This window comes from Netta rufina (assembly GCF_964035555.1).
Source record: "Netta rufina genome assembly, chromosome: 10".
Taxonomy (NCBI): domain Eukaryota; kingdom Metazoa; phylum Chordata; class Aves; order Anseriformes; family Anatidae; genus Netta; species Netta rufina.
Window position 1 is genome coordinate 5,346,078 of NC_140133.1, and position 27,697 is coordinate 5,373,774.

At 39.7% G+C, this 27,697-nt stretch overlaps 2 protein-coding genes across 2 annotated transcripts; both read right to left on the minus strand.

The window, feature by feature from the left end:
* Positions 1–3,254: 3,254 nt before the first annotated feature.
* Positions 3,255–11,911, minus strand: LOC311212818 (haloacid dehalogenase-like hydrolase domain-containing 5). Its single transcript, XM_084292450.1, has 8 exons — positions 11,781–11,911; positions 10,884–11,093; positions 9,939–10,051; positions 9,269–9,362; positions 8,025–8,058; positions 6,984–7,158; positions 4,822–5,010; positions 3,255–4,028 (listed from the first exon to the last, which is right to left on the minus strand). Exons 1-8 carry the CDS (start codon positions 11,898–11,900, stop codon positions 3,629–3,631), a joined length of 1,335 nt encoding a protein of 444 aa, XP_084148576.1. The 5' UTR covers positions 11,901–11,911; the 3' UTR covers positions 3,255–3,628.
* Positions 11,912–14,309: 2,398 nt separating this feature from the next.
* ISY1 (ISY1 splicing factor homolog) lies at positions 14,310–27,044 on the minus strand. The gene is made up of 11 exons (XM_084293051.1): positions 26,984–27,044; positions 26,864–26,886; positions 25,622–25,673; positions 24,159–24,224; positions 22,734–22,776; positions 22,494–22,606; positions 21,705–21,822; positions 20,705–20,827; positions 17,216–17,325; positions 15,762–15,848; positions 14,310–15,034 (listed from the first exon to the last, which is right to left on the minus strand). Exons 1-11 carry the CDS (start codon positions 26,984–26,986, stop codon positions 14,927–14,929), a joined length of 846 nt encoding a protein of 281 aa, XP_084149177.1. The 5' UTR covers positions 26,987–27,044; the 3' UTR covers positions 14,310–14,926.
* Positions 27,045–27,697: the final 653 nt, after the last annotated feature.

A 27,697-nucleotide genomic window follows, 5' to 3' on the forward strand; every position in this document is an offset into this window, starting at 1 on the left:
TATGGGCTGCACTGGGTCCATTTGAGAAAAAAATTCCTTTGAGAAATACTTGTGAGCTGTATTCACGCAGCTTTTCATAGAATCAGAGAATATCCCAAGTTGGAAGGGACCCACAAAGTCCCAGCTCCTGACTCCATGCAGGACTACCCCAAAATTCAGACCATATTACTAATGAACATAGTACAAACACTTGTGAAACACTGAAAGGCTTGGTGCTGTAACTACATCCTTGGGGAGCCCATTCCAGTGAGCAACCACCCTCTCAGTGAAGAACCTTTTCCTGACATCCAACCTGGAATGTTGAGGACCATGCACCACTTTGTTCATGTGAAAAACAAAGATATTAATTACCAATTAATATCTGTTCATATTTATGGCAGATAAGCCTGGACCGTTGCATTTTTTTAGCTTTTAGAAAGCATGCCACATGCATCCTCTCACAGGACCAAGGCAGAAGTACTCTAGGAAAGCACCTCATCCACTTCTGCAGCTCACAGGTATTCAGTCCACAGAAGCATCCCAAATTCATACCATTTTTTTTTCCCTGAAAGTACTGTTTCTGTGCCTGCCCAGGACTCCCCCATTAGTACAGTAAACTGCTTTGCGACCACCTCATCCACATCAAGGCAATGTTAGCTATTGCAATAGTAACTCTACTGCAATGTTTTGACACTTCTTTTTTGCAGTTCTCATCTGTACCACTTCCTGAGTGAACAGGAGGCAAAATTCAAATAAGAAGTGTCAGTGTAGTATCTTCGTTTGTAAGACATCAAACAGTATAATGAACAATAATGCCTGCTTTTTCAGCAGTCATATTAATAAAAAGGTAAAGATGACAAGTCTTTTGCTGGAATTCAGGAAAGTAGACTGGTATGGAAGCATTTTGGCACAAACATTTTCTCTAGAATTTTAAATTAAAGTGTAAACTAGACTGGGACTCACTGAGGGAGGAACACATGCTTTTCTACTCACCTTGCAAAGTGTGAGAACCTCTGGCAAAGAGATGCTATACCACTAACATCAGTAGTATTTCAAATTCTGCAGTGAAAGTGTTCAGTATGCATTAACACTGGAACATGGCAATGAGGAAAGAGTTTGCTTTCAGGCTCCATTGCTAGCTCTATGTCAGTTGTGGTTGCTGTAATAATTAGAGAATACAATTTAATTCCAGCGCACTTAGTTCAGCAACACCATAATGAAGTTGTAGGAGCATCTAGCAAGCGGGTGCTGTGAGGTCTTCCACATTCAGCAAGAGCTCCAGATAAACATTCTCAAAGGTAACTCACTATATCCCTTCAAATCTTTAATTTTTTTTTTCATATTTCACCAAGACACCTGCCCAACTCACTAGTATACCATGACCTGTGCCTACTATGCTAACATTTCTCTTAAGTTTTGTAGTAGTTCCAATATATATGTCACCATGCACGGTAACAACTACCTGTTTTTTTTTGTTTTGCGCTGGTACAGCTCCAAATCTAGTAGCACCCTAGAACACTACTGGGACTCAGTCATACATTCATCTGAAGAATCACATTAAAGATAACTCAAGCAGACTTATCATTGCAAATGATCTGAGGACTACAGACTGAAAACCATCCTCCTTTTAGTGTAGTGAAAAAACAGTAGCCTGATTAGTAGCCAAACATAAGCATTTTAAGTTACTGTTTTCATGAGGAATGAAGTTTAAAAGTATATACACAGTTCTTTCATGAACCTTTTGAAATGTTCATGCATATTTTGGGGGAAAAAGAATAAAATGGAACAACATGTTCTTCATCAACTTCCACATTTTTATTTCTTGCTTTACTGATGGTCTAAAACTGTTTCCAATAATAAAGAGCTCTGCAACATGCTTCAGTATTGAAACAACACATCTTCAGTTATCTTGTCATCTTACAAAACCATAACTACACTCTGTACTTAGAAGGATTTGGCATACTTTGCAAATAGTTGGCATATTACAGAAATGTGCTTTAAGAAGTAGATAAATATTCACTTGCTGTAACAATAAGAAAGGCAAGAATATGCAGCTACAATATTTCCCCAGTGAAGAAAAAGGAGATACAGTTTGGAACACTTTCCTTAAACTTAGAAGCCTGGATCATGCAAGGTATGTTGAAAGTTACTTATGAAATATTACCAGTACATGAATCAACAATCTTGATTGTTGAGAGAGGGACTAGAGTGATTTGCACATGGAAAAAACACAAGATAAACCTGACTGCATTGTAACAATTTTGATCTCTTCATGACATGAAGAGTTTTCAGATTTTGAATTCACGATAATAAACAGTGAAGAAGTTGGCCAGGAAGTCATTTCTCTTCATGCCACCACCTGTCTAAAATGGAAGACCCACAGATTTCACAGATTTCTGTGTAAGTTGACTTTGTTTTTAAATACACTTAATTGATTTATGTTTGCCAATCAATAAAGGACAGACATAACTCGTCTCACAAATACACTGTTACAACCAATAGAACTATTTTCAAAGATATCTTTTGGATTAAAATGTTTAAAAGTATTTTACAAAAATAAGGTAAAATAAATTACTTTTTTTTAATGAACAGATATAAAATCCGTGAACCAAACACATGACATTGACACAAAGAAAATATATTAATCTAAAGGCCAGTTAACTACCACAGTGGTATGAAGCTTCAAGTATATTACTAGGCACTTTTTGCCCAAATAACAGTCACACATTCAGTGGAGAAGTCCAGCTGAGAGAAATGCCTGAAAATTTCTAAAACTTTCTAAAATTCTAAATTCCCCATAGAAGTGCAAATAAAAAGGTAACAACAAAAAGGCCAGCTATTACGCCATGCAGAACAGCCATGGTTAGCTGCCTTTCTTCTGTTCAGCTTTGCAGGAATTCTAAAAATGGTGTTTAACAACTCAGCCTTCATCAGCTGATATGGGCATTTCTTTTACAGATTTACATGTCAAAGTAGAGAGGCAATGCAGCCACAGACATACTGCAAAAACAGATAAGAAGAAAGGCTGTGGGGTTACATGTGAGTACAAAGAAGCAGAACATACTTGAATTTAGCATTTATTTGAAGCAACATATTTGAAAAAGTGCACAGTACTTGCAGAATACTGAGAAGTCTGCATTACTGTGCTCATTACCAACCAATTTCTAATCGTGTGAACAACCCCAGCATCACAAAGACCCCCAAAAGTTAGAAGCTAAATCTTTCAGCAAACAAAAAAATGAACTGTCACGTGGCAATTTAAGTACCAGTAACACACACAAGCTATTACGATAAAATAGCTTAAAAAAAAAAAAAAAAAACACAAATAGGATGAAAATAAAGGGCAACCAAAGCAAGAAATTACATATTTTCAATACTTTAAAAGTATTATTTATACTTAAGTAATTTTATATTAAGTATATTAAGCACAGATTTTTAATGTATATAATTTTATATTAGGTACATTTAGCACATTAACCTGTGCTCATATATACTTATATGTATATAAATTTATAGAAGTTTATATAAATGAAAAAGTAAAAAAAAAAAAAAAATTAGAAAGTTTGTGGCATGATTTTAAAGCACGCTGTTGGATTTGGGAGGTGGGAAGGAGCATAGCACTGAGTAGACCTTAAGAAATCTTGTCGTATCAATTAGGAGCAAAGTTCTCCAGATGGAAGATCAGGTCTACAGCAGCATCAACATCTGGTACAATATGATCTGGTTCTACTAAACCGGGATCAAACCTAAAATCTCTGTGGCCATGGAACACTGTTTCAGTTATGCTCTCCTTGGTATCCAAGGGTGCCTCTGTGTGAGGATTATAAACCCCAGTACAAACAAGAACAGACCTACAGTGGGTAGCAGCAGCAGATGCTAATTCATTCTCCCAACTGTTGTCTATTTCATCATCCTGAGAGAGAGCAGCAGACCCTCTGCCTCCAGCAACTTTTGCCTGAATCTGTGTTTTTGAACCTTTTCTGGAGTTCTTCTCTTCAAGATAGCGATTGTAAAGGTTAGCACCATAGACATCAGTCATGAGATTATCTCTGGAAATGTAAGAAGTTCAGTCAGCAACACAATTTTAGTTCTCTGATTTCAATTCATAAGAGAAGACATTTTTAAGGGTTTGATTTAACAGTTTAATTTGCGCTTTACGTAACTTCATGTGGATGTAGACAGGAAGAAATCCAAACATATAGCTATTTTATTATGCCATTGTATCAACTATGACATTTAACAGGAGTAATTCTCCATACTGAAAATTGCAGACGTGGGTAAGCAGGAAAGGAAATCAAGAATAAATTTCACCAGTCCATGAATGAACTTACTTTATTTCCAAACATCTTGAAGATTCTGGAACAGTCCCTAATATAACAGAGCTTTATCTCAGTCTATGGAAAGGATTCTATGATGCCACTACATGCACAGTAGTGCATGACCAAGCTTAATGACACCACAAATCAATTCTAGCTCTACATTCCTTAAAATTCTATTTTCTACTCAAAGCTTGTTAGGGTTATACCAGTAACTAACAAAACAGTCCTCCCACTGCCTTTTTGTTAAAGGCTTACAGAGTATATAAGAGAAATTTTAAGAAATGGACATATAAACCAATTTTTGCACTTCTACAGAAATTACACATAGAAAGAGCTAAGTATTAAGTTTCAAGATTAGAAACAATGAGGTTTGAAATCATAAAAAAGTACAACATGGTGCCAAGAATGTTAGGAAGTCCCAATGGTGGCATAATGATCCCAACTAACCAAGTAAGAGCTGGGTATTTTAGTTTGCTGGTATTATCTCACAAGTAATTACCTCACTAGACTTATAACATCTTACCCAACAGCATAGAGAGTTTGAATAGGTTGCTTCCATTGTCTTTCTGCTGCTTGAGTCCTGATAAGGTATTCTGCGTACTGATAGGTCAGTTCACTAGGCTTGCCCATTAAGGCCTCATATTTCAGATCTTTGCCAGTGATCTTCTTGTAAATGTTTTCCAAACAAACCATGAATGTTCCATGCCCAAACCTAAAAAGATAAAAAGGCCTTGTGACAAATCAAATTTTATAAAGTATACAGCAAAAAATTAGATTCTTTTTTTAAGGAATAAATCATATCCTGTTACCATGAATTTTCCCTCAATTTGCATGCAACATTTCCACAGCTGTTTCAGTAATAACTAGGTGCTGATTAGCTGAACAATGAAGACCTTAATAAAAAAAGTAATTGGGACAGCACAGACTTATCAGTTTTAAAAATGCAGCAATGATTTGCAATACTGTTGTTTGTATTTAAGCAGGTGCTTCAGTTACAAAAGGGAATTTTTGAAATAACACCTCGCCTGTGATCTGCTCTTTGCAGTGACCAAACAGAATCAGCTGAATTACTAAAGGGGAGATGAAAAGGAAAGTTGGAAATGAACAGAAGGAAAATTAACCTCTTTAACCACAGGAGTATACCAAAATCCACTCTACAGAGAGAGATTACAATCTAAAAACTTCATGGGTTTCTCTCAAGAATAGAAGCAACGGAGAATCATGGAACAAACTATAATTTCACAACAAGCTTTTGAAAACTCAATTATTTTACTCAAGCAAGCTGGTAACAGTGACAATGGCTCATCAATCAAGCCAAACCAAGCCAAGCCAATTAATTTAAAAGATGTAATTTCGTGCTTTAAAAAAGCAGTTTTACTTCATTACTGAAATCAGGATATGGGATTAGGGATGGATTAATACGTATCACTTGAGAAACAAGGAAGCATCAAAAACACTAAGAATAAAAAGTTGCTATACAGCAATCCTATTTTCTGGAGTATACAGAGTACTTTAGAAGAACTGTTAGGTACTCATCTATGTTAGGCACATAGCTGAGTATAGCTGTTCAAACCAAGTATCTACAGCCTAAAAAAAACGTGTAACACTGATTTAATGAGCACCAGAAGCCATCTGAGACATTGTGCTAATAAATTCAGTCTCTAGTGGCCTAGAAATTAAAATAATCTTTAAGAAAAAAGCTAAAAAGTTGGAAACAGTTGTAGCACTTAAGTATGGTAAAGAATTAGTTTTGCCAAATTAACTGTTCATTTCCTTTCTCTACCCTGTTTGTTTAGAAACATGAATAAATCAGGATGCAATTATTTCCAGTATTTATTAGCAACAGCTTAAAACCACATTTTCCAGTAGGGAAGGTAACAGCACTGACATACAAATCTGTCATACTGTCAAGCTCAAATGAAAAAAGAAGATTTCAGTTTTAACACTGGATCTTTCCCAAAGAACACAACTGAAACTATGCGTCTTTTTTTCTGTAGATATATTCATTACCTTACTCTAGTTGAAACTATTACATACACATGGTCTGCTAATGTGCTAATTAGAGATGGTCTTTGCAACCAAGTAGGAATACTTGACAAGATCTTCTACCCAAGACCAAGCCCATTATCAAGTCACAATAACAACAATATCTGTTTTGGTGTATGTTCAGTTTTTACTATTTCTTTTTTCTTATGTTCCTTAAACAGTTCACTACGTTGTCTTCAGCTCAAAACCACTGCTTTCAACTAGCAGGGCAATTTCTTCACTCTACCAGAAACTGCAGGGTAGAAAACAGGAATACCAAAAAAGGACCTAATCAAAATGAAAAGAAAAAAAAAAAAAAAAAAAAAAAAGGGTATTGTTTCCATTTTTTTTTTTCCTTTGGACAAACTCTAAGGCTCTCAAGCAAAAATTTCTCTATTTTGCAAGTGGGGAAACAAAAAAGGGTTAGGTCTTAGAAGCACTTTATCTCAGGTAACATATTTCCTGGATGCAATACTGTAAGCAGTAATAAGGCAGCACTTGCTGAAAGTACACTACTTTTGAAATGTTGTATTCAAAGCTGAGACCTACTGTGAAGCTACATCAAACATTTGTATGAAAACATCGATCATGGATTCTATTGAAAAAGTGAGGAAAAACCTAAGACACAACATGGCATACACACATTGTAATCGCACTTACCTTGGAGACTGTGCTTCAGCTACCCACATCAGATCCATATTACAAGCCAGTACAGGTATATGAGGGTAATTTTCATGGTGATACGGATTTCCAGGATAGCCACTTGTCAGCAAAACATCTATGATCAACTGAAGGTTGGTTTCCCACCTGACTGGCTCCCCAAACAAGACAACAGCTGTAAGAACAAGAATTACAAAACAGAGTTAACAGGGCACCAAAACTCCGACACAACTTGGTCTAAAGAGACTGAGCAATTAATTTGATTTAACCATGGACTGATCAAATAGTCGCATTAGCTTTATGTTTTAACATTACATAACCATTCATTCATAGACAAATCTTGGAAGTAACAAGACCCCAGTGCAAAATCAACGTGTTTAAGAAATTGTTTGATTTTTTTTTTGTATTGGCTAAGTTGCTCCACAGCACTAAGTCTTATGTACCTTTGTGAATTCTGTATGTTTATATACAGTATTAAAATAATCCATCAGTAATGTTATTTTGTTCATCTTAAAAACAAAATTGCAATAGTGTTTCTAGACAACTTTCAGATCTCCAGCAATCATGACCTGGATTTTTTTTTTTAATCCTGAAGTCCAGTTTTTACCTTACCTTCCTGTTTTGCAGACAAAATGGGGATGTGAATATGGCCTACTGAAATAGGATGCTTCTCATACTACAACTCTGAAGTAACCCTCCTGACAACTGCAAGACCAAGACCTGTTATTTCTGAACTCTTCAATTCATTCTTAATATTTAAAAGGAATGCAACAATAGCCTGGTAAAGGAAGACAGAAAAGGAAAGCAGACCTCACCTTCCTTCTGAAGCTTTAAAAATACATGGTTGAAAATTACACATATAAAACAGTTTTCTCATGCTTTATACATTCCATATTAATGGCCAGTGTCACTAATGAGGAAATTTTGGAATTGTCTCAACCAACTTTCTAATGAGGCCAGCAATTCTAATTATACTGAAAAGTACAATAAAGGTATTTCATCTATTAATGGACAGTTGCAAGTTAAGTAAAGATAACTGACCCTCAATCTTGGGAAGCTCCACAGCAGAGGGGTACTGAAATAAGAAAAAAATAAAAGTTTTCTACAAGATTAAACAGCTACTACTATTTTTAACAGAATAAATTCAAGTATAGCTCCCACACTTGCCTTCCACAACACTGACAGGAAACACACACTCTATTTTGGTGCAGCTACTGCTCCAGTACCTGATGTCAGTTTACTTACAAATTTGCATTTCAAGTTCTAACTGAAATCTCGTGGTAAATGGACAGCAGACAAGTTATTGTATTCTACGTATGGAAGCCTTCTACAATCTATTCAACCACCTCTGGGAACATACAAAGCTTCAGCTGCTTATTTCACTTCTGTGTGTTAAGTAAAGTATGGATGTTTATTTTTCTGCAGGAGTAACACAGGCCTCTGTCATTAACACCACATTTGAAACATATTTCTTTAACACTGCTAAGAGAAAATATCATAAAACATCATACAACATTTATTTGCCAAACAGTAGTTTCATGATTTACTTGTCATAGTGACAAACACATGAACATTTTCTTGAACTCTAAAATGTGCATGGTTGAGAAGCAAGACAAACACTGATATAATTAAGAATTGTATGACCCACAAAGAATTTCTTGACTATCCATTGAAAAAAATCTTCATTTACTGACCCTGCATATATTTAATATATGCATGCATTTGATGTGTATGCATACATTCACTTCATATTGAAATTCTGCAAAATTCAGTTGAAACCATGCTGCTTATGTAAACTAACAGTATGTACTGTTAATACTTAACTATACTAACATAATGGTATAAACAAGACAAGCAGTCCTTTGGAGAAAAGTTAGTTATCTGCAAATCATTCTTTACAATCAGATCAACCTCAGAGCCTAAAAGAGCAAAGACCATCCCATACTGGAAGAAAAAGCTAATTTCATCTTCCATACATTCACAGAAACCAGTAAGCTTTCCAAAACAGATTTTTAATTAGGTATCTGTAACAAGGTATAAGTTGTCTCACAGCCGTAAGTTACAAAATGTAAAGATTTGTTATAAAGTTAACATGAACAGAAAAGAAGTCTACAGTTGTTAAAAATGTTGCAATAAAACAAAAAGGGAAACAGAAAAAAAAAAAAGCTAAGTCAAAATGCAGCATAAAACAACAGCATTAGCTCTGTAGTTTAAATATGGACTTCTACTGTAGGATGTCACGTAATGATCAAACAAAAAGAATTTAAAACAAAACACAGACTCACCGAAATATCAGGTGTTCTGTCATGGTCAACTACATCCAGCAAAGGGTATTTCTCCCGCAATGTTTCAATGGTGATGGGTTGACTGAAACCAAGGCTGGGAAAACACCAGTTAAGGATACAGAATTGTTTGCGTTCAAAGACTTTTTAAAATCTCAAATTCAATTTTAACATAAGCAGTTTATCATCTAGTAAAGCAAATTATTTAGGAATAAAAGCAACATATTAAAGACTTTTCTTGCATGAGATAAAAAGACGATCATCCCATTCTTTATATACAGAAGATCTGTATGCCTGAAATCTTAAGACAGAAATTATGTAGAGAGCTTGCTCAAAATACAAGATTAGAAGGAAGAATGATTCTAAGAGGGTACAAACCCTTTGCGCCAAAGGATCATTTACAAATATATGCCAAAGAAATAATTCTTTCTTCCTTTCACAGTAAAAAGGCATGTAACAATACAGTGAAAAGTGCAGAATAAAGGAAAGCAACAATCAACAAAGCAACCGTTTTCAAAACATACATTTGACGTTAGAGTAGGAACTACCATAGCTTAACAATGAATTCTTAATACTGAATTTGTAGTGTTTAATTATTTGGTCTTCTGAACTCGATTAAGGAAAATACTTAAGCAGAAAGTTGTCATATGTGTTTTTTTTTTTTTAAAGATACTCTTGAGCAATATCCAGAAGCGGTCCTTGTCCAGATACAAGGACACATTTTTCATGATAACGTTTGAACATCCGCAGAGGACTGTGTGACATCATCACTTGGTCTTGGGAAATCTGTTTGAAATTTAAGAACAAAAGGAGTTTATTGGCTTTCAGGTAAGTGATCTATATGTAGATTTAATTAACAGGTGTGACAAATTCTATGAATTACAAAACAATCATACATATTTGTATAAAACCCTACCATATCATTTTTTACTAAATTTCACAGTTGAAGTATTGATAACATCTCCCTGTCAAAAAAAACAAACATACATTGCTAATTGATATACACATTCCTTTCTGCTTCCATAATTCTTCTATTCCACATCAACACAAGTTTTTCTCTCCTAGTTTTACAGAGTTATCAAATTAATTTAGAAAACAAACAAGGAAGATGAACCAGCACTGCTCTAGTTCTAATTGCGGTAGATTTGCTAGACTGCAGCATTGATTTTGTTGTATTAGAAGACCTTCTTCTCCTAGTTTACATATCCCATTCCTTTAATAGCTATGAAAACAGTAAAATGATTATCCTAGAAGATAGAAGACAGATAGAAGGCTCCAGTCTTCACATTATCACTGAAGACATTCAGCTTGCTAGAGCAGCATTTCACGTTACTGGCACACATTTATTTTTATTCAGAAAGAGAAGGCAAGTTTATTCCCACAGTAATAATTTTGCAAAGAAATTCCATTGCTATTTGAAATATCACTACTTTTACCAACGGAAATACCATTGCCATTAGCTTCATAGAGTATTTTTTACTTTTATAATACTTCCAGCAAAGCATTTCAGAGGGCTTAAGGGAAAAGCAAAATTCACTGAGCAGCATTTAATGGAATATAATACATTTGACAATCACTGAAAGTAAATAACTAAAGAAACAGGATTTAAGCTACTCACAGGAACTCCCAGTATATGAGACAATTGATCAGCTTTTTTCTGGCGAAGGCAATTCCCTGCATTGGTGACAAATACCACAGGCACCAAGAACTGTCCCTGAGAATTAACTAGCTTTTGAAAGGCCGTTTTTGCAGCAGGTATTGGAGTCTTTCCTCGTACCAGTACACCATCAATGTCAAAAAGAAACCCAAAGGACGGCAGAACGTTGAGCTGCAAGAAGAAATTTAAAAGAAAGAGTGGATTAGTTATGTCCACATGTATACGTATTTGATAAAATATGTGATATCTACACTGCAGTTAACAGACACACTTGCAGAGGGGAGGAAAGGATCTTGCATTTTGCCCTTTCTAATACGCCCTATAGGCACACTTATGTGATACAATACTATTGGAAGGGACGTACTGACAGAAATCCAGCCCGCTGTGCACTGAGAAGGGCATTTTGCCCATCAAAGCAGCACTTTGTCCCTCATCAATTATTCACTGGGTACATCTTTCCAGCAGCTGGGTACAGCAGAAACGGACACTGCCGTCACCGTGAGAGACAGGAGAGGCAGCTACACTCTCCTTGACAAGATCTCGCTGCTGTCTCCTCTAGATGCCACAAACTGCATTTTCAAAACCCGTGAGTGAGAGTATATTCCAGTGCAAAGCCCAGCTTAATAAGGTCAATATTTTAAAGGCATGGCAGTGTCAAGTTTCTCTCTCCGAACACCGAGGGAGAGGAGCCGAGCAGCGGGTTCCCAGCGGGTTCCCTGCGGGCAGCAGCGGCACCCGCGCGCCTCACGCCCCGCTCCGACCGGGCGGGCGCCGCCTCCCTCAGGCCCAGCCCCGCGGGACCCCCCCGGGCCCGGCTGCGGCCGCTTCCCGGTCCCACCCGGCCCCGGCCCCTCTCACCTGGCCGCCCCCGCTGCCCTCAGCCGGCGGCTGGGGCCCGCTGGGCGCCGGGAGCCGGAGCGGCCGCCCCGCGGAGCCGCCCCCGAGGAGGCCGCGGAGCGCGGGCAGCCCCCGGCGCATGGCGGCAGCCCCCGGGCACGGCCCCGAGCCGCCGGCCCCCGATCCCCGCCCCACGCCGGCTTCTCCGCCCCGGGCGGGCGGTGCCGAGACCCGGGGAGCCCCGCCCCGGTAAAGGGCCCGGGATCAGCCGGCGGGAGGCGAAGGAGCGGAGCCCGGCGATCCCCGGCCCGTGCGAGGTGCACAGCTCCCCGTCGGGAGCTGGAGCGGCATCGCAGCAGCACTCTCCAGCTCGTGAGGCGAGGAACCAAACGCAACATACCATCAGTTAACGGGCACCCCACAAAGCTCTCCTTATCTTCCTCATCTGCTAATACGGATTAAGTAAATCCACTGATTTCCTCATTCCCCCCCCAGCACCCCAGGGAGATCCCGATCCTCCAGGGACTGCGCTGCACTTACCACGACAGAGTAGGGACGGTGTCTTCCGTCTGCACTACTCACGGGGTTGGCATTAAATGAAACAAAGCTGCGTGCGTTTCCAGATCAGAAAAGCACACAGAAAATGATGCAGAGAACAGAACTGTTAAAACGTTGAGGAAGTTATTCCCTCAAATCCCAAGCCAAGACCATGCAGAGCACAGAACTCTGAAGCGGAAAAGAACAGAAGCATTGTAAAATGATTATCGTCACCTGGACACGTTCAACACTGAGGTATTATACCAATGGTGGAGTTACAGGCCTGATAAAATCCACATCTCTACAGCTGCACACCCAAACTAAGAGTTAATGCAGGCATATGACACTGTTGCATTCTCTAGGACAAATACAAGTTCAGTTTCATGGCTTTGGCTACAGAAGTGTCCCAGCCCTAACTTCACCAGCCCTGTAACAGCCTGTAAAGAAAACAAAATAAAGGTATTTTGCTGTAGGTCACTGCCAAGAAACAATTATTCTGCAATTTGTTGGCTCAGACGTGGCTGAAGAGAACATTCCACTTAAAAACACTTGGCATTCAGAGCTGCACCATGCTCAGCACAGAGGGTTCAACCAGCTGCCATTGTGCATTGCACAGTTCCAGGCTGCATTTTCATACGTATATTCACTTTGTCTTGGTCAGTGGAGATCAGCATTTGCCTTCAAGACTTCTCTATTTATTATATTGGTCTTACTCAGGACTGTTACAAACTCTCTTGAACACGAATGCAATTACTATCTTGTCCTGATTTTTTCATCATTCTTCCTGTTTATTCATTTGTATGCCTTTTCTCATCATCACATTGCCCTGATCTGTCCATTTTTGTCTTTCATGCTATAGATGTATATGGTGACAGAAAGGACCAACCATAGCTACTATCAATCTCCCAAACGGAATCAGGCCATAATAATTAGTATTTTTTTTTTCTCCTCTAAATCTAGTTCGGTTATCTGCAGTGTATAGCTTAGCAAATCAGCCGCAAGACATGCATTTTTCTTACAAGTACTCTTCCACTAGAAAAAAAACACTAAACAAAGAAACTAAAAAAGGACAGTCTCATAGAAGCATGGTTGGCATGGGGCTGTTTACAACTAAACTTTAAATGCCTTTTTGGCAAGGCCATTTGGCAGCTCTAGTTCACTTATTTTTGTTTGCCTTTTCACCATACTATGGTTTGGTGACTAACACTCCTGAAGCTTGATAAGGACTTAACAGCCAGACTTCCAATTTATTAAGCTCCAGGAACTCTGTGGCTGAGTGCCAGGCAACAAAGCCCTTAGCTTTCCCATACCAATCTCTTCCGTAGGTGAAATACACTGCTCTGATCCAGTCCTGCCTGTCCATAAACCTCCAACATGAAAGGAGCCTGTTCTTCCATTCTTGGTGGTCAGGCATTTCAGGGAAGGAACTCCAGGAAAGTGTTATCTTTTACAGCAATACAAATAACCTGTGGATAAAGTACATTAGCTTTTCTAAAAGCAAGACTAGAAAACACTTATGAGACAGCAGCAAAAAGTAAAAACAGCTTCAGAAAGATGCTTGCAACTCAGAGAACACAAAATTGAGTCAGAAACAGACTAGTATGCTTTTACATTACAATATAGAGCTGAATATTAAAAGCATCTAGAAACTCTGTAGTCTCTGATGTGGTTAGTTGTTTATAGTGTATTCCTTAGATAGCACTTCTACCCCATGGCTACAGAAGTCCAATTTAAAGTTTCACTCAGACTTGTGTAACAGCGTTACTCACTCAGACCCTAAACAAGCCCTCTGCTGTGATCTGCCTCTTTTCACATAAGCCGTGAGCAGGAGGGGATGCCCAACTTCAAATCCTTGTGTGGATGATTGTTTATGACCCTATTCTTTGACTTGGATTAGCGTAAAGAGCACAATCCTTTGAACTAGAATGAAACAAGACATTAGTGTGTATAAAATTTAATAAAAATATTTGAACAAGGTATTGCAAAAATGAAAGTATTTACAATAGCTGCTAGAATATCCAGCATTTGAACAGTTCATACACACGGCTCCAAACCATAAAAACAGTAACAGCTTTTGGACAATACTGCATGTGTTATATAAAGAAGTAAATCAACTTCAATATCATTCAGGATCTGCCATCAAGCTCTCTCTAAGCAGGTTCTGAGCTATTCTGTGAAACTAACCAGGCACAACACAATAAGTTACTTCTGGACTCAGGTCAGATAAACTTAACATGAGAAATATGTTCACATACAGCATGGATACAGGAAACAGACCGGCAGTAACATCAGTTAGATTTCTCTAGCAATGTAAGGTGTCACCTGGTTTGCTGGTTTACCTGTAAGATGTGCTGCTGCACAGTGTTTCACACAGTGAAATGACTGAAGACTGTTACTGGAGATGTAGAAACCATGCTAATCTAGGCTTGATCTTTCACAGCACCGAAGTGCAAGTCATCTTAGCAGATTGACCAAAAAAGTGTTTTTCCTTTTGTAGAGCACACTAACGTGATCACAACTTACTCTCAACATTCACAGGGACTTTTAGAGCTAAAAGTGACTGCTGTCAGAATACATCCAACTGGTGCTTTAGGATGGATTATATAAAACCAGGACGTACTCATGCAGCATTATAATCCTAAAAGTCTTTTTGCTTCTTCACTCTGTGCCATGAGAGTTTCACTAGCATACTTCTGAAGAAGCTCCATCTTCTTTCGCCGTACAAGAGCTTCCTCAATCTGGAAGTATAAAAGTAAGACATTCAGCTTAGTTGAGATGCTGAAACTCAGAATAGCCAGCTAGCAAAACAGGAGGAAGCACAAGAAATTAACAGTAAAAGTTAAGAGGCTTACACTGGTATAAAATGAGTGGAATAGAGGGAAGGGATACCACCAAGGGCCCTTGACAGGCTTGAGAGGCGGGCGCATACAAACGTCATGAAATTCAACAAGGCCAAGCACAAGGTCCTGCACCTGGGTTGGGGCAATCCTAAGCACAAATATGGACTGGGCGGAGAATGGGTTGAGTAGCCCTGTGGGGAAGGACTTGGGGGTACTGGTGGACAAAAAAATGAACAGAATCTGGAAAACTGTGCTTGTATCCCAGAAGGCCAGCCATATCCTGGCCTGCATCAGAAGAAAGGTAGCTGGCAGGTCAAGGGAAGTGATTCTCCCTCCTCTTCAGCTCTCATGAGACCCACCTGGAGCACTGCATCCAGATCTGGGGCCCCCAGAATTCTGTGATTCTGTGGTAACACCACAACATATTCCAAGTTATGCAATACTTATCAAGGTTTAGGAAATTCTCAGATGAAGAGGGGTATAGCAATGGTACCATAGTTGCGGGCAGTTCCACAGCATTTGCAAGAGGATCAAACAGTCACAGGATAAAATCACTGAAGGAACAAATTATGTATCTTGCAATAGCAAGAGCACGTGTCTGCAATTCAGTTTCCTGATGTCTTACCTCCTGCTGAGTTGGCACTGGGACATGTGCAATAAATTTCTGTTGGCCTTCTTCACCATCTTTTTCCTTGCCACCTTCCTCATCAGACTAAAAAAAACAAACAAAAATAAAATGACATCAAGTTTACTTTCTGAAGGAGTCAAACACAAATCTGCCAGAAGGAACCAGTGAGAAAATAAATGAGGATACAAAAATGCAGGAAGTAGGTGAAAAGGACCAAACAACAACAGAATATGACAAGCATTACATTCAGATCCTACGGTCTTTGACATTTTCGGAATTGTTGCTTTTCTTCTTCACATGGCTTTTCCTCTGTTGTGGAAATAATATGAACATAAGGCCGCAACCTCTACTTTCCTATGGAACTCTGGCTGCAATAGCAAAGCTATAAACAAAAGAGGAGCTAGCCAATCAAAAAGAAAGCAAGTGCCTTAAAAAATATAAAATATACGCACCATTTCCCTGTATAGCTCTATGCTGCCTCTTTCTCATGCCTAAGAAATGGGCTTATGAATCACAAAATAACACAAAGATACAGAAGCAGTAACCAGTTTTAACTTACGGACTACCTCCTTTTCATTCTAGTAATAAACCCTCTTAGGTATGGACTGAGAAATAAGAAGTGGCTTTCAGTATCCCTTTTACAGATCTCAGAGCACACTGGGAATATCCTTCATTTCCCTTACTGCCTCTGGGTGCAGGAAGAAGAAAGCAGAAAGTAACAGCGATGACTGCAGCATCAGCAAAACCTTGTATCAAAATTCACTTGTGAACAAACCCCTGAACATTAAATGGCTTTGCTACAAATTGATGGCCTGAAATTTACTATACAAAAAAAATCATATTTGTATTATTACAAATTGTGCCAGGGGAGGTTCAGGGTGGATATTAGGAAAACTTGCTTCACTGACAGAGCCAAGGCACTGGAACAGGCTGCCCAGGGAAGTGGCTGAGTCACCAGCCCTGGAGGTATTTGAAAGATGTGTAGATGTGGTGCTCAGAGACATGGTTTTGTGGTAGCCTTGGCAGTGCTAGGTTAAGGGCTGGCCTTATCTCAGAGGTCTTTTCCAACCTAAATGATTCTACGATTCTATTACTGAAGTAAGATCATACTTAGAAGTGTGACTCAGCAGTGCTGGTAACGCACAACTGTACAGTACCAGCAGTCCAGGCAATGACAGTTAATCACAAGGTCTCAGCCAACCGTTAGTTGTTTCTCTCTAGCAAAATGCCTTTCCTATCTGCCAGCTTTCATCATTTTGTAAACTCAGACCAAACATACTTATCTACTAATTTATTTTTTTTTAAAAACTAAACAGAGACAACTGAATAGGAATTTAGGCAGAAAGAAGGGCAGAACTCAGCAGCAGAGAGGTTCTCAGCAAAATCTCTCTTCTTCCATAAGGCAGCACAGAAGACACATGAAATGTAACATCACCTTAACCATCACATACCTCATCTTCATTAACAGCATAGATATTTTCTTCCTCCTCCTCCTCCTCATCACCTCTTGCAAGTCGTGCCTCTCTCTCCATTTTCCATTTTTCCACTGCTTCTGCTATAACTGTTCAGCAAAGGAAAAGAGCAAGTGTATGTGAGAGCATTTAAAGCAGCACGGTCCAGCAGTAGCCCCAATTTCCTCAACAGCAGTCCTGCAACAATGGAAGCTAGAGTTCCTTCAATTTGTCTCCAATTTCCAAAGCTTTTTTTTCAAAGACTTAAACTTCTCAGTTAAATCCTCTACATCTGTAATATGCACTTACTGTAGAACTTTGATGTCAATGCTGTCTGTGCAAAATCCCATGTTAGTAAGTAGCACACTGTCACTGTACTCACTGGGGTACATTTTAGATTCTGAGTGTCATGAATAAACACCAAGTGACCCTGTTAACGCAGAAACAAGGAGCCACATGACCAGGATAGGTGACTTCAGCTTTCTAGCATGTCAGCAGCTACAGGAATCCTGGTCGCCATGTACATGTAGTTCGTTAAATGTGACTACACTCCACGGAATGACCACCCACACAAGTACTTTTCATCTCAGGGTGCATTTCTTGCTTATTTTGTAGCATGCTCCCAATTCTGTAACTGCCTGCTAGCCAGGACCGTTTAGGCTGTCCTATCTTCATTATGCAACTGAGAGCGACTACGAGCTCTGACACAAGTTTTAAGAAGCTTCGTCAGTGACAACTTAAGTGCCTAAAAATTGCAGCAAAGTGCAAAACTAATGCAACTAAGCAGTAGAAATGCCTACAACTATACAATTCAACAGTCATTCCCCTTGGCTCCCAAAGTGAACATTAAAATGGTCTCCCTAAGAAAGCAAGATCTAACCAGCAGCACATGACTGTGTTTTGTGTGGTTTCTTAACGTAAAAGCTACACAAATTACATTTTTTTTCAATACTTTGTTTTACAACAATTTAACTCTTCTGATCACATGGTGAAAGTCACAAGAACCTAGATAACAAGTGACCCAAAGGGAACACTAGATATCTTGTACTAACGATACTGGGGGAAAAAAAAAAAAAAAAAAAAAGACACTCCTTGCAATGCACACTGAAAGACAAATTCAGGGTTACGCTGGCCACATTAACTCGAACCAAAGCTCTTTTATGCATTTCCCCCTGACCCATTTGCTTCATTTCCACGTATTGGTTCTGCTAGCATCTCTACCTCTACCCTTATTATTTGAAGTAGCACAATCACCAAAGATGGTAATCTCCTTCAGCAACCAGATGAGTGCAAACAGGCTACCTCTCCTGCCTGCAGTTAGCAGGATGTGTGAGACAAACACTGAGTGAGACACCTTTCTGGCAATGCACACAACTTCCCTTCCTATGGTAGCGACTGTCTGTCCGCCAGCTACTGCTCACCTGGGTTAAAGCTCCAAGCTACACTGCAGGACACAGGTAAGTGCAGTATGTCCTTTTTTTCCTCCTTCCTCCCTGTCCTGTAACCTAGCCAGTAAGTCACAAGGCTCTAAGACGCCACAATAGTGTGAAGATCTCATCATTGAGGAGGGGTAAATGTAACAAGCAGATGACCATTATCAAGAGCCACTAGGTATTAAAAACAGTTACAAACTCAACCTACTTAACTCCAGTCTTATTTAAACTTTTTTTCCTAATTCTGAAGAGATAGTCATATACAAAAAGGAGCACTAGGAAATGGCAAAACTATTCAAGAAAAAAAAAAATGATCTCATCTGCTGTGTTCTGTGGAGGAACCTGCCAGGACTGTTTTGTATGGAGCAATGAGGATCTGCCTCCAGCTGAAGCATCAATAGAAGGTATTATAAAACAAACATACAAAGCAAATAGTAACGAATTCCCAGGATCAATGAGTGTTCACCAGAAATGCTAAAACAACTATTTACAGAACAGCTAAGCTCTCGAAGGTGTATGGTTTCTTGCTTAAAACTACACAAATACCAGATGGCAGAAACGGTGCTGGATTTTGAAGAGGGTTCAAAGAACTCAACTCATAATTCTGATGTCTTCTCTGGGCAAGTCAGTAGGAACAAAGCTGGAGAATAAGGTGACAGATATAAAAAAGTATCACCTACTGCGAAAGTGTTCGTTTCAAAGGGGAATTTTACTTATCAACAATATGAAACCACTAACAGTTGTAAAGATGAAAGACAACTCTGAAGTGCCTCTCACTCCACCCTCCAGAAATGCTTTACACAAATGTGATTTAAGTACCTATGTGCCAGCTATGCACAAGTTATCCAGGGGAAAAAATAATAATTTCAGAGTTCATTATCTCTCCTGCTTGATCTAATTTAATGTTCAGAAAGACACTGAATCACCTACAAAACCTAATTCAACACGCAGCCAAATCCAGACAGACTGTTAGGAACTACTTAGAGTGGACAGTGACAATCACTGATAAAATGTAATTGTCACCATAAAGAAAGAATTCGTGGTGGACTTGAATCTTAAATGCTATGTGTAGCTCTGGTCACCTCCACTCCATGTTTCAAGGAACAGCATAATTGGAAAAGGTTTATGAGAAGAGTGACAAAGATGATCAAAAATATGAAACCATTTCCATACAGAGAAAAGGATGTGTACTTTGGAGTAGAACTTTTCATGCCTGCACAAGAAACTGGGGTATGAGATATTAAAATTAATTTTAGTAGCCTGAAGAGGAACTCTGTTTTCTCTTCAGAGTATCAAGGGAGCATCAGTTCACCTTAACTTGAGATTTAAACCAAATCAAAGGCAGCTACGCTTCAGAAGGCCATTCATCTGACAAGCTCCTAGCAGCCATTGTATCTAGGGGAAAGGATTACAGACAAACGCCACCAGGGAAAAAAAACACACCTGCAATTAAATACAAAATAACTACTCTGGTAATAACTACTCTCTTCTCTCTCAAGGCAGAGAAGCTCATCCACTAATATTTCCAGATGCTATCATATGTGCTGGGTCTGGGCAAAAGTGGAGTATTTCAAAGAAAAGACAGGAATGTGTGCAAGCTGGAAGTTGGAGAAATGACTTCCTTGGTCCTTCTGTCTTCCCCAGTAAGACCAGGCAAGACTGTTGCTTTGTTACAGAACACTATAGTGGGGAAAAAAGTGCATGTTATTCAAAAGGTGGTTGGGTCTTGACTGACAGTATGGGACATGAGAAGTGTCTTTTTTTTTTTTTTTTTTAAATAAAAAGTAAGAACTCTGAACTTTTTTTTTTTACTGCCTATTCTGGAACTGTGGGTCTCCAATTTCTCTCCAAGAAAGAGGGTGCTAGATACAGAATGAGATTTTCTAGAAAACACAGCCATGAAGTAGTACACACATAAAAGCAAACATTTTTGTTATTACTTCAAAAAGAGGTAGAGTGGCTTCTCTCTACATTAAAGGTTACCAGAACATTCTGATGTCTACATATCTAAGAAAAACTAGATAACTACTCACAGAGGTTTTTGAATCTTGCATACCTTTCTTTTCGTGTTCTTGTTCCAGTGGCTCCAGAATACCGTCATCTTCATCTCTGTAGCCATAGTATTCAGCATCAATGGATTTCATAAGCTCAGCTCGAGTTTTTCGGGGTGGCGGAAGGGCTTGAAAAATACATGTCTGTCATTCAAAAAGTCAACCTTGATAGCTTGCAGTGTATTCCTGACCCCCACCAACTTTGCAGCAACTATAACTACCACAATAATCTAACTATCACTGGATGATCTGAACTGTTGCCAGTATCAGTACTGGTATTTTACTCTGGCCTGCACAATCCTGATGCTTCCTGTCACGTAGCTGCCACCATCTAGCAACTCTACGTTCTGTCATGCATTTTTCTCTGTACTGGGGTCCCAGTATTGAGCAAGACTATATGAAAGAAACTAGAGAACTGGCCCAGGCTCCTGCAGATCAGGTAGTACCTCCCATAATTCCTGAGACAGCAAACAAGACAGAGCTGATTCAGCAGGCTTGCCTCATTTTCAAGTTCAAGTAATTCTCATTCTATGAGAAGTCAATACACAGTTTTATCTACTTACAGCTAGATTTTCCTATTATGACAGCTGATTCCTGCATCTAAAATTATGTTCAATTTTTTATTTATTTATTTTTTAAATTCTGAACTCAGAGTATTAATTCCTATAGTTTACCATTAAAATCAACCTGCTATGCTGGAAGGTTTCTACAGATTATTAATACTTACTATTTTGAACTCAGTAGAAAACAGTTCAGTCTTTTCTACACCTCTTTTATTAAGTTGTAAAGAGTCAAAGGTGCTCTTTGTCCAAAGAAATAGCATTTAATTAATTTCTTGAGTTCAGTGCTTCATGTAGCTGATCTAAGACACAGGCCAGGATATGTAGTTACTAGGATTCCCTACGTACTATAGTAAAGAGTCTAGTAAAATTTACTGTCTAACATGAGTGGTATCTCAATACTACTACGCAGATTTGTATCTAGGAAGAGTTGTTATTTACTTACGCTCCTTTTCAAAAAGCTCTCTAACTCCTGGTAAATCCTTTGCAGCTCCAAAGTATTTGTAACCTCTGTTTCCTGGAACTTCTTTCCCTTCATGATCTAACATTTTTGGTCCAATCCTCTGAAAAATAAACAGACAGTTGCTTTATGTTTTATTCCTTAATAAAAAGAGGCATCTTAATAGGTTAAAAGATTAAGAAAGGAGATAAGCTGTACCAGTTCAAACAACCGTACAAATAAAATGCCCTCATAGCTCATCTTTATACACTCTCTACTTTACTAGAAATCACAGTTAAAACAACAATGAAAACAATGAAGTACCCACACCTGATTCACTTTGACAGAATATGTAAAGCCTTCTTATTGTCTGTACTATCATGTTCAGGTATCCTGTAAATAAGCACTACTACATCTGACAATAAACACACTTCTGATATTTTGGCAAACGAGAACTAGTCTCCTTTCATTTTCAGCAGTAACTAGGTGACCCATGTAGAAACTTTTCTACAGGCTGATACGGTATGGAATCAAATAAAAGCTTACCAGTGGATAAAACCAGAACACTAACATACACTTTTAACAGGAAGGTAAGACCCCTCAAGCCAGCACTCCAAATGAAAAGTCAAATTTGCTCATCATGGAAACAAATGTTAGATCACAATGGAAGAAATATTTAGGGATTAAATTAAATTAATTAATAAATTATAAATATAAATTAAATAGGGATTTTCCTCATTATTCACTCCAGTTGTGAGCAGAACCACCATGTAGCACAAAACAATCTGTACTTACAGCATAGTCAGGACCTCCTAGCTCCCTTATTCTGACTTCCCAGTGTCCTTTTTCCCTCAGAAGTTTGTTTATTTCATCGTTCAGGTCCCGAATTCTGAACTCGCCCAATCCAGCTGTTAAAGGGAAAAGAAACAAGAAATTAAGCAATTTAACAGAGGTGTATTGCTCACGTGGAATACTGTGATCTCCTGGTTAGGACCAGAGATTCAAACAGATAAAATTTAATTAGAAAAATCTTACCGTTTTGAATCTGTGCCACTTTCTTGGAAATTTCGCCAATGATCTAGTTAAATAAGAAAACAGAAGTGAACATCTCCACAAAAAAAAAACACCCACCCACAACCAACTAGAAAGCCCAGAAAGGTCCTTCTTGAAGTTGTCTTTTTGATCCAGAAAGTGGATCTGAGACTACCAAATTCAAGTATCAACATAGATTTTATTTGGACTAATATAGTACCTCAGAGGCTTAAAATACATGCAATTATTTTACATCAGTTATCATAAACAAATTCCTAATAAGTATACCCAATAGCTTCACCTCTGACTTTTCAGGCAAAGAAGGGAAGAGAGGAACGTCCGACAGGCCAGCCCTATGATGTGCTGGCAGGCTCAGTGAACGCTGTTTACCTTTGCTTTAGCAAGCCTTTCAGTGCCATTTCAATACCAACACCGGCTGGACAAGCCAGAGTCAAAAGGTTGTGACACACAGGACGAACTTCAGCTAGCAGATAACTACTAGCGACACCCCTCCAGGGTCAGCATCATTTAAAGTTTCTAACAGCCTGGATGCACTCTTGGAAAGGTCACAATGAGACCAGATGGAGGGAGCAAAGGCTGCTGAGGGACTTGGATAGGTTAGAGAATGGGTCTACAGAGTTCCACAAAGTCCCTCAAAGAAAAAGGCCGAGCCTGCATCTGGGCAAGAATAAGCCCATTTAACAGTCCAGGCCAGCTGCTGAATGACCTGAAAGCAGCTTCTGAAGAATAAGCTGAACAAAAAGCTCAACAGGAGTCAATGGTACAACACTGCAGCACCAGCTAACCTCACACTGCACTGGGTTAGCAAGAACATGGCCAGCACGTGAAGTGATTCTTCCCCTCTATTTGCCACTTGTGAGATCACACCTGGAGCACAACATCCACACAGTGAGGGCTGGAGCACAAAACACGCAAGGAAAGGCTGAGAGAGAGATGGGTTTGGTCAACCCTAAAAAGAGAAGAAGGGGGGAACACCCTACTACTGTCTTCTGGAGGGTATAGGGAAAACAAAGGCAGGCTGTTGGAGAGGTGCATGACAATAGGACAAGCAGTGACAAATTCATATCGGACCAGGGAAATTCTGAGTACATCCACAGAAAAAAAAAAAAGTTCATTAAAAGGGCTGTCAAACACTGGTACCCATACCTATGGTACCTATGGTGCCCACAGAAATGGAATCCCAATCCCATGAGATACTCAAAACCCAACTGGACACAGCCCTGGGCATTACAATGTGGTTGTACCTCCACTGAACACGTGTGGTGAACTGTATGATATTCCTGTCTAAATTAAACCACAGTCAACTGTCAGTATACTGAAGTCTGAAAAATTTAGCGTGCCTGTTTTAGACAGCCTGCTTACAGAAGTTCAACCTGCTACAGAGTTATAAAGATCTATTCACATTACCTGTCGCCTCCATTTCTCAGCTTTAGGCAATTCATTACACTCTGATGCAAGGAAAGGTCTTCGCTCCTGTTGGACAAAAAAAAACAAAACACACAATCTAGCATCAATATGGTCACAGCATTTCACGCAAACTTTGTTGCTTGACTAATCCTAAACTACGCTACCAGCCTCCAGTACCTTCTGCTCCCACCAATTTTTAATGAGTGGATAAAAAATGACTACTTACAGACCTGCCAAATTAAACTACCACAGAATACTCTAAACTACAGAATCCCACTTTATTCAAAACAAAACTTGTTACCTAATCCTTCATATCACTACACAGATGAATAATGTTTCATCTAGGACACCTGCATTCATACAATTTTCCATATACTAGTATCTAAATAAAATCCACTGTTTTCCAAGCAGCTGTTAAGCTCGGGCCTTTCTTTCTGTTACAACTACCTAAACTCCATAACTTTTCTTCAGGATGTTTTTATTTTGTACTCTCCCAACTACTGTTAATTAAAAACACTTTTTTCCCCAACCTTCACAATTTCATCTTACCTCTAGCACCGCGTGCAATTATTTTGCCCCTTTCCCTATAGCACTTCCACAGGTCAACCCTTTTATATATACAGATATATATTTCTGTTTATATATATATAAATTTATATATATATATATATTTATATTTATATATAAATATATATGTCTTCCTTCACATAGCATACCAGAAACTGTCCCATCTTATGCGTAAAACATGACTCCCTACAGTGCGAACACCAGACACTTGAACTTCCAGAATTTCTTTGCCAGTTACCAAAGTTAAAAATTATAAGCCTGTCTAAAAGAAAATTGAGAACACTCTCATCCCTACATAAATATTCTTGCAATTTGAGTTGATTCAGTGAAAAACATACAGAAACATCCAGAGAGTTGAAAATCATTCACTAAGGTTCTATGTGGGTTTAGGGCTGCTACTTCTTGCAATACAATATGCTTATATTTTTTAACGTCTAAAATGGGCTTACCAACTTTGTAAATCTGATGCCATTTCCAGCCCCCAGCCCTCCCCCCCCCAAAGGCCCTGTAACAGCCAAGAGAACTACGATCAGATGCAGACATCATGTGTTGGTTTAACAACACACCACTGCAGTTATGTGCAAGCCTCGAGTTCAGAAGGATCCTGAAGACCCTCTGTTCCACGGTTATTACTTTGTTAGAACACTACCATAAGCAATTATTATTTACCAGTATTTTAAGCAGTTATTTAAGAAAATTCTATTTATGATTTCTCTTTTGTGTCATTGTGAAACACAGTCCCTGCTTTAACTGCTTTCTGGATGACTAATGCCAAGCTCCCATACGATTCCTCAATGCAGTGCATGGTCTTTCTGGAAACCGTTACATGGGTCCGTACATGGCTTGCACTCCACCCTTCATCAGAGCTAACAAAGCTTTAGTTTTTTACATCATACCTTAACTTTTCCTTCCTCAAGCTGAGCTTGACGAAATCTTGCCAAGGCCGTCCTAAAAAAAAAAAAAAAAAAGAAATGTATCCACACCTCAACAGCCATAAGTGTGGTGGTGTTTTTTTTTTTGTTTTGTTTGTTTGTTTGTTTGTTTTTAATATTATAGACCTAATGAATGTTAAGAAAAGTTAATGTTTTCTCCATTCTGTAGAAAACGAAACGCATTCATTGACCAGCTCTTCTACCAACTCCTCAGCGGTTAATTTCTTAGACAAACCCTGGCAAGCAGCTAATTAATTTTTCTATTTAACATATTCCAATGTGTTAGATATTAACAGCAAAAGGACTAGTTACAAACACAAGCATAAGATGTACTTATCTTAGCATCAAAAAGCAAAAAAAAAAAAAATTGAGGGCAGCAGTTTGCAATCAAGCTTATTAAAATGCCTAAAATAAGTCTCTTACAACTAAGCTGAGACTATACAGACCCCATTTTTTCATGCATGGTTTTATTTATTTACAAGACATTCAATAGTTATGTTAAAAAGCACAAAACAACTGAGAGAGCACTTAACACCTTCTCCTTAGCTACATATCTGTGCTCTGCATGTAAGACAATTATCGAGGGCTCCATCTGCTGTTAAGGAGCAGAGAGGCATTTCCAGAACGAAATGCTGCACCGTCCAATTCAGCAGGCACTGGGTTGTATCACTGTGCGAGAGCACCTCAGCAGGTACTACACAGCTGTAGTCCATTCAGTCTCTCTTTGAACTCCTATTAAAACTCAACAAATATTTTAGTAAAATGAATGCAAAGCGAATACATTAATGAGCTTCTAATTCAGTAGTTTTAAATGCACAGTCTGAAAACCTTCTTGAAAAGGTACTTTGGAAACACAATAGGAGAATTAAGATTTAAAGACTGATTTTGCTCAAGGCTCTCCCATGCAAAAGTTATACCAAACCCCACGCTGCCAGACGCCTGTCTGGCCTGTCACCTCTGTCCCAAGAATGGAAACTGCCCCAAACCAGTGAACTGTCAGAACAAACTCCACGTTCATTATCCAGCCCCTGCTGCAGCTTCTGCACTGGACCCTCTTTGGGTTTCAGAGCGTCTCCCTTCGTCCTGTCACTGCACCCCCCGGCACGCAGCCCCTCCCCAGCCCCGCAGCCCCCTTCAGGCCGTCCCCTCAGCGAGCGGCCCGGCCCTGCGCAGGGCGGGGGCTTCGGAGCGGCGCGCTGCACTCACATGGCCTTCTCCGCGTTGCGAGCCTGAAAGAGAGAAAAAAAAAAAAGAGAAAAGAGGCGAGTGAGAGGCGGCGGCGCCCCGGGGAGCGGGGAGGGGAAGGGGCCGGGGCCCCGCGCTCACCATGGCGCCGCCGCTGCTCTCCCGCCGCCCGCTCCGCTCCGCTCCGCTCCGGAAGCAGCCGCTGCCCGCCCGGAAGCGGAATCGCGCCTCAGCGGGCCGGGCGGGGCCACGCGGCCCCGGGCTCTGCCGCGCTGCGCCTGCGCTCCACGGGCTGCGCCCCCCCTCCTCGCCCAACCCAGTGTGAGGCGCTGAGGGAGCGCGGCGCTGCAGGCCCCGAGCCTCCCGGCGCCACATTGCGCGTTTCAAAACAGCGCGATTGCCGTACTGCTTTGTTCCCCCTGAAAACTGGGACCACGTTAAGGCTTAGTTAAACCGAGATTTAAGCAGCTGAGTGCTAAAGAAGCCGTAGCTGCGAGACCTTCACAAGTCACTGAATTGCACAGGAAGCACTGGCAGCCCTCACACACACACAGACACACCTGTGTTTATGTACATACGCATACAAAGCTACAGGCTAAGTCCCAGAGGCTTTCAGGCCTTTGTAATAATAAAACCCCAAAGCTCTGTGGCTGTAGGTGTGTGATGCTGTCACAGGACAAGCACTGTGCACAGCTCAGGCGACCCCAAGGCAGCCTGCCTGCTCCAACCACGGAATTTATAAGGGTTTGGGCAGGCTGAGGCTCAAAGTGCACTCATGTTCTTTATAGCAGCAATTAGAAGTAAAATGAAAACAGTCAGGCCAGAACACCTTCCCCACGCCTCAGTTTCACAAGA